Consider the following 12539-nt stretch of genomic DNA (forward strand, 5'->3'; position numbering starts at 1 on the left):
AAGATACATGTATCGCACTAAGTTCAAGTAGTGCTAGATTGCTCATAACGACTATTAAACAATGTGACAGTGTTAGTAAATGTAAGAAATCAAATCTGGTCCAAAAACTTAACACATGGTTTAAATCAATAACTGTATGTGGTGCACTGATTTTATGAATGTAATATCACAATAGAAAGTAATCAATAGGTCAAGGTCGTTAACCCTCACACTGAAAGTACAAATTGCTACATGATAAGAAGGATCGCTGGATGGAAAGGGTCTATGTCAATTGTGAAAACAGTATGTGATATTGTCATTATTTCAATGACTGCTGTTTTAGATATTTGTCACATTTCAGGCTGATCCTTTTTATATTGACACATATATTCAGAAAATGACAAGATAATAAGTCAGTTTATAAAGAAAAATGTTAATGTTAAAGTTTAGTTATGGCAAGGTTGTACAAAAGAATCTTAATTGATTTTATTTCATTAAAAAACTAAGAAGGTCAAGGTCACATAAAGGTCAAGGAAATACTACAGTAACCAACAGAAGCAACAGCAGTCCATCCAAATCGCATATGTTGTGACAGAAGACAGCTAGATATCAATTTGATGGAGGACATTAGCTTATACGTTTCAATGAGGCCTTTAAAATTATTGAAAATGGGTAACTTTCGTTATGAAATAAAGACTCTTAATTGTTCCCCTAAATTCAAGCAAAAATGCGGAGCCATGTCATGCCCAACTTATCGGCGTTTGTTAACCTTTTATGTTGGGTTGGGGAGGAGGGACAGGGTGTTGTGGAGGAAAGAAGTGAAGTGAAGTATCCGTTCTACTGCCATTATATTCAATGTTAATAAAAATGTATATAGTAATTTGAAACATGATATGTGCATGCAATTTGAAAAGCTCTGCCTGCCGTATCGTTTTAAGGTCAAAAGGTCAAGGCAATACGTTTAGGTCTATTTGATCATAAACTTAATCTATTCACATTATTCGTGCTCATTATCAGCATGCGATGTCATGCTAAAAGGGCAGATATTAAATATTTATCAAAGGGCTGCAAGCTCTGTGGTATTTTCTGATCTTTGCAATCTAAATCGTACTGTATATCTGTATGTATTTTCCTGTATAAGTTTATTTTTATATACTATAATTCACCTTGCAGGGCACCGAGATGCAGCGACTGCGTTTAGATTTTTTACTATAACAGTTTGAGTTTGATACATACGGAATATGGCATGACTAAAGTTGCATCAAAAATCATTTATGTTCATTTTTTTATGACAGTCACACTTTATCTATGCATATCGTGGCTACTTCCTTAAAAAAGACACTTAAAAAAATAGTTGCCTCGACTGGAATTTGAACCCCAGACCTTTAACACCCTAAACGAGCGCATTACCCCTGTACCACGTGGAAGTTATACGAAGAAAGTCTGAATAAAATCAAATAATTCTAAATTTAGAATTTCCATTTCGGGTTTGTAATCCTTATTAATTTCGAGATATTTTGTTCACGATAACACTGATGTAAATAATTTAGCGAAAATCTTCTCGCCAAAACAGTCCGACATGTATATACATGTATTCTTCACTCGACAGTCAGATTTATTTGTGAACTACGCTCTGAAGTATTCGGTAATCGACATCTCTAAAAATAGCATTTTCATTGATTAAAATGATATTAGTCCGCTTAATTTGTGATTCTGCATTTATTGACAATTCTATATGCCAACGCTACATTTAAACTTTGAATGCGTTGTAATTTGTTGGATGAAAATATTTCTTTCTTTAACATCGCTAGTTTTAAGCTGTTTTGAGAACTACTTGTTGTTGGATTTGTCGCCAGAGATTGAATGTCAGCATTGTATTTCCTGATCTGCGATCAGAAAATACAAAAAATATATTTTAAAAAATTATATTTAATATAATTTCTCAAAAAATATCAGAGACATTCACTTTAAAAGTGCTCCTCGGAAAGCCCCTGTTTTTATGGATCACCCGGAGTATCTAAAGGCTTAAGTCAAACATTTGCTTCGCCAACAAGATCTGATATGTAGACACATCAATAATCTCTTATAATTTATGCGATATCAAGTCAGTGTATAAAGGTCTGTCACAATAATAAAAGTTAAGAAAACGCGTGTAGACATTTTTTGTCTAAGATCTTCACAAAGATATCCCTGGCGACAGTAAATTCCTGAATAGGCTTAATTTACGCTTCATCTACTTGCCTCCCCTTAAATCACTCAACAACATTTTCCATACATGTATGTAAGCTTCAGCAATTTCAGAACCGTCGTTTTAAATTATTCAAGAAGTTTCTATTTGCCAACTGTCCGATCAATAACATTTCAAAACATTTCCATTAAGGCGTTACTTTGAATTTATGAATTTGAAACGTGAAAGCAGTTATGAATAATTCAGGGTAAAATGATTTGCAAGCTCCGGTCGCTGTGGAGATTGCCAGATACTCGGGTGTATTATGTTAACTTCGCAGTTACAAATCATCTTCTAGGCAAACTAGGTTTACTATACCAAGAGCAGAATGGACTTTCTAGCGACCACCCTTGTAATTGCTCTTACTATTGTGAAAGGTAAAAATTTCTATTTTTATTTTATATTCTCTGCAACTAATGATGTGTAAAAAAATCAAGATAGATACAAAAATTATGATTGTATAATGAAAAGTGAAGAAGAGTTAAAATAGAATTAAATTACACGAGATGAGTTAGCGGTTCGGTCGCAGTTCCGAACAACGAATTTGACCAGGCTGGTTTCGTAATAATGCTATTTTATAATCATTTTATATCAATGTATTGCAATGGTAAGGCTGTTCACAACTTCCTTTAAATAAGTTTTTAATTTTCCGCAGCGGCTTCCATTGAGCGGCCTCCGATCCTTGACATAACACCTGAAGACGGCAGCAATAAGATATTTATTGCTGAGAAAACCACGTTCAACGTCACAGTGAAGTTCCCTGGAAAATTCTATGATGACGTCATCATTGATGTTATGCCGACGATTGACGTCCCTGACGTCTTTATCACCAAAGTGAAGTCAGTAAAGGTTGGGTCAAGCCTTTATTTAACCGGTAATACAAAACCCGTGATGGACTATGGGAGGCCCGAACTTCAAACTCCGGTTTGTAAACTTTGGATATTGTTGCCTAGATACATGTATATTTTTCTTGTAACGTAATATTTAATATACAAAATAACGCAATCGAACATGATAATCATATACCAGCTATCATCTTTAAAGCATTGTTTATAAAAAAAAGTACAGAAAAAGAGTTATAAATTTACTAAGACTAGAATAAATACGGAGGAAACACTGCCATTAATTGTTGTTAAAAGCAATATTATATTATTATATATCAAAGGGGAAGGCACTTTCCTGCCAATTTCACCTTGGCAAAGTTATGAAGTTAAATCTTGGTGACAAGATTAAAACGAAAACGACACCGGAAGATGATGTTATTCTCATCCAATACGAGGCACTGATACCGGAAGAACGCTCGGAAGGCTTCGCGGAAGTAGGTCACAGTCACATGTACGCTGTCCGGGTATGCACAGAAAATGGGACATACTTCGAGTTCAAGCATGTTGAGGTTGCCGCTAGAAGCTTACCGGTAATTTCATAATTTTTAACATGTTATTACCTCCCCGTAAATTACTTGAATGATTCTAAACATGTTTTATTGTCATTACCTCCCCTTATATTCTTAAACATTTTATATCAATCAAGGAAGAAAAAAAGTACAAAAATGAAACAACACGTTTTTCTTCCTTTTGTTTTGAATCTGTTTGCAATATTTAGATTACCTTTTCCTCTTTCACAGATTATATAAAAAAATCGTCCTTAGCAAAGAGTTCAAAATATTTTTTACATCTGCTGCCCATATGAGTCATTCCAATGTCAAAGACATACATACAATCTATCATAATAACATTAATTTTCTGAAGTCTTGGACAAAAAAAAAAGTTTCTTAGTTAATAGCACGGTTTTGGCCAATTAACTACAGTGTATATGAAAATGTTGAAATTTCAATAAGAATCTATATTTGCCTTTGAACAGACAATTGTACAAACTAGAATATGCAATTTATCATAATTGGGATACCGTTTTTTCGAATAGTTACAAGTGTTTGTTTTCGTTTTTAGATACTATTCCGCACACTGGAGAAGTTTCCCGCCAGGCAAGGTGACGTGATCAGAGAAATGTACATCAACGTGGAATCGTCTGAGAAAAAGAAGTTCTTGTACTAAAGCATAAACTATATTGTAGACTTAAATGGCCATTCATACCGAAGAAACACTTTACAGATAGTACAAAATTACAGAAAAAAAAACAGAAAAAAACATTTGCTTCATTTTTAAGCGGCATGCTTCCAAACTCATGCTCATTTTCATGGAAAAAAAATTAAAATGTACTAAAACGTCAAAATATTGTCAAGCGAAAAACGACATTTACTGACACATTGCAAACGGCATTTTAAATTTACGACAATTAACAAAATAAAAATTGGTAAGAATATGAAAAACTATTCCTAACTGCCTCAATTATGCTGATACATACTGCAAAATCGGTCATTTAATTATTGCATATACATGTAACATATTTATTGTGTGTTTTTTTAATTGTGAATATGTTTTCTTTTCTTAAAATCTAAGTACATTTTTCTCCAGTTTGATTTTCTCGATTTTTTTTATACAAAGTATGATTTGTTAACTAGCTCCTCATTCTATATATGACTGAGAAGATTGAATATAATTAAGGAATAAAATTCAGTAAGTTTGACCCCGACAAATACATAATTCGATTAAATTAACATTTAATATACGAAAGTGTTACTTAAAATATTGGCTTTTGATTCTATATAGGTAAATTCAAAAATGTCCAAGGAATATATCTAATAAATTTTAAATTTTAAAAGTTATGACGTCGGGATGATGAGAAAAAAATGTTGTCTACGACATTTTGAATACATGTAGTTAATTATATAACCTCTTAGAGGTGTTCCTCATTTTAACCCTGTGTCTGCTGCACTAAAGTGACAAGTATTTGTCACCATTCTGACCAGGCTTTATGTTCTATTGGTAGCTGAATTTTATACACTGGCACTGAAATAAGTTTAATTTTGAAATAGGTTGTTCCAATGCAAAAACTATGCAAAAACATAACCAAAAAAAAGGTATGGTTAGGGTTAAACGTTTCGTACATATGAATAATTAGACTATTAACGGCTTTAAGTCTAGATACATAGCTTTAGTTATCCAACATTTTCTGCTTTTCTAATTATATCTGAGTTTTAGAAAATAGATGTTGTATATATGTATAATGCGATTGTGTTGTTTATTTATATCACCGTAAAACAAAGATACATATTAGACTCCCGGCCCTATTTTACCTATGACGGGGACATTCAATGCTTAAAAAAGATCTAATAAGTATACGCATTATAGTATCCTGCTGAATGCTACCCCCTTTGACGGCCAAAGGATAACTGCTCAGAAAGATTTTGCAGGAGCAAGTATCTCTAAAAGACATAATTATGATAATGCAATTATGTACAACTAAAAAAAGCGTGTATTTATAATCGAGTTATCACTCGTTGATTAAAAAAAGTTTTATATAATTCTTCATCTGTCAGTAGAGATTACTGACGGGATTTCAATACCCGAAAGATTTGCATCAAACTTTAATCTTAGTTATTGCAGGATATGTGTGCAATGTTTGACCAGAGTTGTACCCTTTATTGTTGCCTTTTTTGTTAATATATCTTTAACTAATGAAATCCCTTTGCTCTCTTGAATGGGACTAATGGTATAACAGTTTTTACAATAATTCGATATTTCTAGCTAGATGGATGTTCATAATATGTTTTGTATACACTTTAATTAATGACAAACATTAAAAGTTCTGAAAAAAAGGATTTATTGAAAACAATAGCACAACACATAATATATAAAACATTTTGTTTTTAATTTTGAAAATAAACGAAAGACTTTGGGTTTATAGTGCATCGAAATTTGTAGTATCATCCCTTTTTGGCCACTGTCCCAGCGACAACCCCGACGACCGCAGCACCGAGAAGTGTTTTGGCCATACTGTGTCCAGTGCCACCGAGGAATCCTTTACCGATACGTTTCTTGTGATACGGATACCCGCCATGAAACTGCTGGTTTGGGTAGTAGCCGGGATGGCCGTAATAGTTTTGTTGACCATGATATAGGGGGTACATTGGAACTCCTGGGTGATAAACCGGGACTTGGTGTTGGTACAACGGCATCTGCTGTGGGTAATATTGTCCAGACCAGTATTGAGCGTCAAAACCTGGGTACTGACCGTAATAATTCTGTCCGTACTGTGCATATGGTTGTTGGTAATATTGTTGTGGATAATATGCGCCATTTTGAGGATATCCGGTATTGTAAGCTCCGTATCCGGTTTGATAGTCGCCATATTGTTGAGCGTTATATTGCGGATAGGTTTGTGAAGCTCCGTTCCAATATTGTCCATGAACGGGATTGGTGTCGAAAGGCATGTTAGCATATCCCTTTGTTGCAGAATTGGTTCCATGAATGCTTCCTGGGTGATACGTATTTGGATAAGCAGCTGTAAGAAGAAAGTTTTAAAAATGATACAATTTAAGTTCAATTTAATTTAAGTTCAATTTTTAAATCATATTCTCTATCAGAAATTTGACTGTGTAAAATGTTTGTTATATAAGTAACTTTTGTCACATGTATCGGGCAAAAAAAATTACAAATGTTTCTTATGTTATGGAGAAATAACAATTGCAAAATATCTTTATAAGTTGACTTACCATTTGTTGTTGCTAATTGTTGACTGTATATTGATGGCAAGAAAGTGTAGGACAACAAAAGTGTATGCAATATGGTGGATTTTACTGTCTTCCTCATTTTCGTCCTGAAAAAAACCCATCCAAGTATAAATAGTCTGCATTGCATACTGGTCGTAGAATATTAGAATTCGAAACAATTTTAAAGGCACATTATGCTTCAGAAAAATGACATGTTTTTTCCTTCTGAAGATAGGGTAAACATGAATTGTTTCAGGTTAGAGCATAAGAGATGTTTAACGCGTGAAGAAAGTAGCGCTGAATGAGAAATCATTTCTCATAAAATTATCAAAATGTAAGCAGGATGCTTATTGTTAAAACGTAACAAGGTCAAAGAATGGCTCGGGTAATTGGCGAATGTGTAACTTTTTAGAAACTATCACAGGACACCAGGAGTTAAATAATTTCTGAGGCATAATGGGCCTTTCAGCAGAATTTAACAGTGTATTGACCATACCTCGGCGGTATTATCAATTTTGAAATATAGTTATATCAAATTTCTCTAATTTTGTTATATTTTTAACATGATGTATGATGTCGTCAACTTTTTTTTTTACTAAAAAAGCAAAATTTATGTATGACGGCATTTATTTTGCCTGTTATTCCATTTAGTTATAATATTCTTTTCAATCGCATTCAGATATAGTCCGGCTACAGTGAAAATTGTATTTTTTATAAATTTAACTAGTGTTTTATCAGAATATAATTATCTGATATATTGCAGTAAAGCACTACAAAGCATGAAATAAAATAATGTAATCATACATAATCACTGAAATATTAAATTCTTAGTACTGAGAAGGGAAAAACTTTGAAAGAACTTCGTTTGGACGAAATCAAATAGTTTCACCATCAAAGATAAAAACTTATCTTGTAAATAACTTCTGGTTGAAGTCTAAATCAAATGCCGTAAATTAGAATTGTCAAAATCGATCATTTCGAAAAAGTGAAGTTAAACAAACATACCTCTTAATGTAGCTTTTAAAAGTCCGAAGGAGATGTGCGCTTTCTACTTTCTTAAGGTTTATGATAACTGAACATGCCAAAGACGTCTTAAATATTCATATTCACGACAATTCAGAAATAATTTTCAACCATTGAACATGCAGCTCGGATGCGTCACTAAGCGGAAGTTGCCCGGTGGCATTTTAGCACCGAACGGTTGTCAAGTTTTGAGTCGTACTTACTTTCTGATTGGCTAATATTGAAGTGGTCAGTTTTAATTAATGAAATATGATGCATGAATATTTTAATTATGACATTTGGAATTTAGTATTACATGTATTCCGATAATCGAAAGTGACTAATTTTTATCAAGTATAATCTATATGTAAAAAGTGTCAACATTTTTGTTGAATCAGCAATAAAATGACTGACATTTGGGAGAAACACGATTTTCTATCATGTATATTTGATTACATTGGTATTTACGACTGTCTGGGTTATAACATTAACACTATTAATTTGTAATTAATTTGTGGAAAAGGGAGGAGTTTTTTTAATTTATTTCATAAGGCTATAGGCTCATAGTGGCAATATATATGGATAACGTAAGACAACTGCCGAATATGTTCAAGATTTGTAAAGAATTTATTCCTATATCCAATTTAGCTATTACTTTATTAGTGCATTGCAAGTGTGATGCTAATGTCAGTCAATAATAATAATAATAATAATAAATAAATAAATAAAATGATAATAATGATAATAATAATGATAATAAAATGATAATAATGATAATAATAATAATAAAAATGATAATAATGATAATAATAAAATAAAATATACATGGTATTATAATTTTTAGACGGAAAATATAACACTGCGTCATGGGACTATTTTGTACATACGCTGTATTTTATAGACTATTTTATTGGACTTGAACACGGAAACATGTTGTTTGCGCCCGATTCAATTTCAATTATTCATGATATTGGTCGTCAGCCTGTAGTTATGTATTAAATAGACTATACCACAGTGATGTATTGTAAACAAAACAAGGGACATGTAACAGGAATATTTGTACAGTTTCAAAGTGTGAACAACCTTCACAGTTATATTACCCTTTACTGTAAACACGGTAACATCTGTAAGTTCTGCAATTTTCAGACCATAACTAGAGCAATTTTCAAAAATTGTTCGATCAACCTATATTGCCTTTTTCTACTTTTTTGTACTTTACATGTCCATTGCAATATTTTATTGAAATTGTTACTGAGGCGAAGATCTATGATAAAGATATTTCTGAATAATACTGCACAACCAAAACTATGCATAAAAAGTAAATTTATGACTCATGTGGTGCATATATTCTCGAACACGAAATTAATCAGTAAACACGGAACAGCAATGTGTCCCAAAAATAATAATAATACATAGAACATTATTATGCATTACTTTTTATTTAATTAAGGTATGATGTAAAACAAATAGCATCCAAAAAATGAAATTTATGAGACATCAGGATTGCTTTGTGTAATGTTACAGTGCCTGTTGTGTTTTGATTTTATTTTATTTGTTCGTGTTTCTGGTTGTGTCTGGTTTCCAATTTCAAAACATTGTTTGGTCATATATCGACGGTCGCTCCCCTTCTTATCGGCTTTTCTGGATAACTAAACAGTAATTGTCAATTTATCCGAAAGGGACCGACTACTAATCCCACGTGGTCTCTGAACAAGCGATAAGAGACATATAACCATTAGACTTAATATCCGAGTCATTCCGAGATTAATAGTCACTCCAACATGTATAAAAAAATAAGAATAAACAAAGAATATTATTTCTAGTGTGCCTTCTTGTAAATACTACTCTCCTGCGCATCGGTCGACTGTTCCACTATCGCTCACTTTCTTACTCTAACGTGAGTGTATTCCATGTATTCAGTGAACTGCAAAGGGAGCGTAGTAAATACAAGAAGTGTATATGTTTTTTTTCTGCTGATAAAAATCAAATACTCGCGAAAATATGACAATGTACAGAACAGTTATATTATTTCAGACTTCGTCGTTGCCAATCAATTTTACAGATTTTACAGACATATGCAAATGATAAAGTTTTTTGTCAGTGTACCAGTCGTAATAAATGTAAAAATATAAACTTTAATGAAAATGTAAAAACAGTGGATTTTATCAATCAAGTCTGTGTGTCAATTTCTTAAATAAATTAGGGATATAACACCACGCACAGTTTCAGCTGTTGGATTACGATTTTATATAGCAACAGCAATTTTGAAGCGGGAAACATTGTTAAAATGGCAGATTTTGAACAGCTAAGTGATATGCAGCGCGAGAATATCAGACGATTTATTTTGAGTCCGTGTCCGTTAGACAATGTGCCAAAGCCGAAAATTGTACTTTTCGAAAATAAGAACGTAAGGTCGAAAGTCGCCAGTAATTTAGCCAGACCGCACAAAGCGCGTACACATATTTTGAATTTCAAAGAGAAATCGAAACTTCAAAAGACAAATCAGAATGAAAATTCGTACAATTGTGAAACGTTAACTAGAAAAGACTTCATTTTAAAAGAGTTAACAGAGATGGCGAAAAACTCAAATGAACTGAAAGACCTAAACCTGGATGTTTCGCTCGGAGTCAAGCCTAAATATTATCAGAAATGGGCCAGGAATAAGAAGTCATCGTCTAAATATATATATCCGTCGCTGTTAGAGAAATTTCAATCTTCCGAACGTATCAAAACAGAAACGAGGCTAGGATGCCATAGCAATAGTAGCAGACGACACCGGAAAAGACGAACGGGCGGGAAATCTGTTGGAGGAAAGATTCCAAGAAGTGACAATAACACCGACACAAACATTGATGATAAGCTATTGAATTATCTAGAAGTGCCGGATTTTGATGATAGCTTTGATGATCAAGACTATAGTACTAGTGAAGAAAGTTATGCTGGTGATGATACAAATAATGATGTTGATGATTTTTATTTCGGTAACAAAATCGAAACACAGGAGGTAGAACATTCGGTGAACGACATCATTTTACTTGATCCATCTTTAAGTTGCTCGGAAAGAAGGAATCGGGACTTATTGCCTGCTTTTGAAGGCACGATAAACAAAATATACTCAGAAAATACAGATTCTGAAATGGTTAATCCGAAAGATACGGATGTAGATAGACTCTATTCTAGCGAAAATTATTATGAAAATGAATTTACCGAGGTGGGAAACACTTATTTGAACAATGACAGCTCAGAGAACTCTTTAGGCGTAAAGTACAAACGTCTTCCTAGAAAAAGTGTTCAGTTATCGACAAAGGAGATTTCTACCAGCTTACTGGATAGCGTTCCTGTTCCGGTAAGAAGTCCGTTAAATTACGTGAGAAGGGATAGTTTAAAATATGCTTGTCGAAGGATAGTTGGTATGTCTACTCTGAAAATGAAGAAAAACAAAACACGGTCAATATCTGACCAAAACAAACATCCGGTGGTGTTTGGGAAGAAACTAGAAGCTAAACGTGTAGACGCTTGCAATATTGGTGACCATGTGCACAACTTCCGGTACAAGAAACAAACTAAGACCCTGGTTAATGATAAGTCTATATCCTTGCCAGTTAGGAGGGAGGTAAATAGAATACCCGTAAAAATGGCGGACACAAGCCCGCGTTATACAGCTCCTGATAATATAGTTGTTGACTTTGAATCATTGCGAATAGCTGCCCATTTACAAAGATTGAAAACAAATTCGAGCTCCTCACAAACAGAAGTTGCCATCAAATTGCTGAAAAGTACAAAAACTTATGATATGAAGATGCCATGTGTAGACAAAAACGGTTTTAAAACTGTCGTTTCTGGTTTCGCTACATAAATGAATTTTATTAAAATGCTTTCGAAGATTATTATTTTAAATTCGAGATTGGTTACGTCCTTTCTCAAACAAAATATAGTAAAATAAAACATAAGACCGCTGTGTTGTTTTCTTTCCAAAATATGTAAAACATACTTTATCATAATGTTACAGTTTCATATGCAAATTAATGTTTCATTTGACAATTTATCCTCATCAGTACAATACAGATATAGATGTTGCTGTTCGTTACGTGTGGCTTTCCACACAAAGCCATATTGCACAAATTAAATGTGTATCGGTACGATTGGATTTGTCCTAGATAAAACAAATACTCAGTTATCTTATTGCGTGTTCATGTACAGACGCATCTATTTTTGTTTGTTTTTTTTTTTCTGAAAAGAACTGCCAATACACTAATTTGAAATAAAGTATCACATTGCAGTCCATAAAAGCGTTATGAAAAATCGTGTCGCGCACAAGACTAAGCATTTTTGTTTATTTGTTGGCTGGTCGGTCTCGAGTTACAGGTCATATATATGGCGGCAGTTCAGCTTTGCTGGTGGAGAAAGACCTCGGTCAAGTATCCCTACGTGCATGCTAGCAAGTACCTAGTAGGTTCTTGCTCAGATAAAAGAAGGTAAAGTGCCTGGTAGGACTCGAACCCACAGCGACAAGGCACTCGCCGATACATTAAGCCAGGCGAGCGACATATTGCCAGGCGAGCGACATATTGCCGTGACGAACCTTTTGCTTGAAATTCTGTTTCGTTATATCATAGGAAATTTACGGTTTTACATTATAATGTGTGCAATGTGTGAATAATAACTTATCAGTACTTTTACATGTGTCTATGGCTTTCATTTATTGAAACGTTTGTGAATGTA

The 12539-nt window shown here is 33.4% G+C and overlaps 2 protein-coding genes and 1 long non-coding RNA gene across 3 annotated transcripts in view; 2 read left to right on the forward strand and 1 right to left on the reverse strand.

The window, feature by feature from the left end:
• LOC132743002 (uncharacterized) overlaps positions 1-12539 on the forward strand; it is a 127037-nt gene that overhangs the window by 37328 nt on the left and 77170 nt on the right. The window lies entirely within an intron of this gene.
• Positions 2423-5332, forward strand: LOC132742999 (uncharacterized). The gene is made up of 4 exons (XM_060731506.1): positions 2423-2583; positions 2862-3130; positions 3372-3620; positions 4153-5332. Exons 1-4 carry the CDS (start codon positions 2535-2537, stop codon positions 4255-4257), a joined length of 672 nt encoding a protein of 223 aa, XP_060587489.1. The 5' UTR covers positions 2423-2534; the 3' UTR covers positions 4258-5332.
• Positions 4923-7937, reverse strand: LOC132742998 (uncharacterized). Its single transcript, XM_060731505.1, has 3 exons — positions 7821-7937; positions 6819-6922; positions 4923-6607 (listed from the first exon to the last, which is right to left on the reverse strand). The coding sequence occupies exons 2-3, from the start codon at positions 6913-6915 to the stop codon at positions 6030-6032; spliced, it is 675 nt and encodes a 224-aa protein (XP_060587488.1). The 5' UTR covers positions 6916-6922; positions 7821-7937; the 3' UTR covers positions 4923-6029.

Source organism: Ruditapes philippinarum, unplaced genomic scaffold (assembly GCF_026571515.1).
Source record: "Ruditapes philippinarum isolate M1 unplaced genomic scaffold, ASM2657151v2 ctg933_1_1_1_1, whole genome shotgun sequence".
Lineage (NCBI taxonomy): Eukaryota > Metazoa > Mollusca > Bivalvia > Venerida > Veneridae > Ruditapes > Ruditapes philippinarum.

Coding starts and splice junctions, on each gene's coding strand:
- LOC132742999 (XM_060731506.1), top strand. CDS start 2,535: ATGGACTTTCTAGCGACCACCCTTGTAATTGCTCTTACTATTGTGAAA. Junction 2,584..2,861: donor TGCTCTTACTATTGTGAAAG/GTAAAAATTTCT, acceptor AATTTTCCGCAG/CGGCTTCCATTGAGCGGCCT. Junction 3,131..3,371: donor GGCCCGAACTTCAAACTCCG/GTTTGTAAACTT, acceptor TATATATCAAAG/GGGAAGGCACTTTCCTGCCA.
- LOC132742998 (XM_060731505.1), bottom strand. CDS start 6,915: ATGAGGAAGACAGTAAAATCCACCATATTGCATACACTTTTGTTGTCC. Junction 6,608..6,818: donor ACAATTAGCAACAACAAATG/GTAAGTCAACTT, acceptor TTCTTCTTACAG/CTGCTTATCCAAATACGTAT.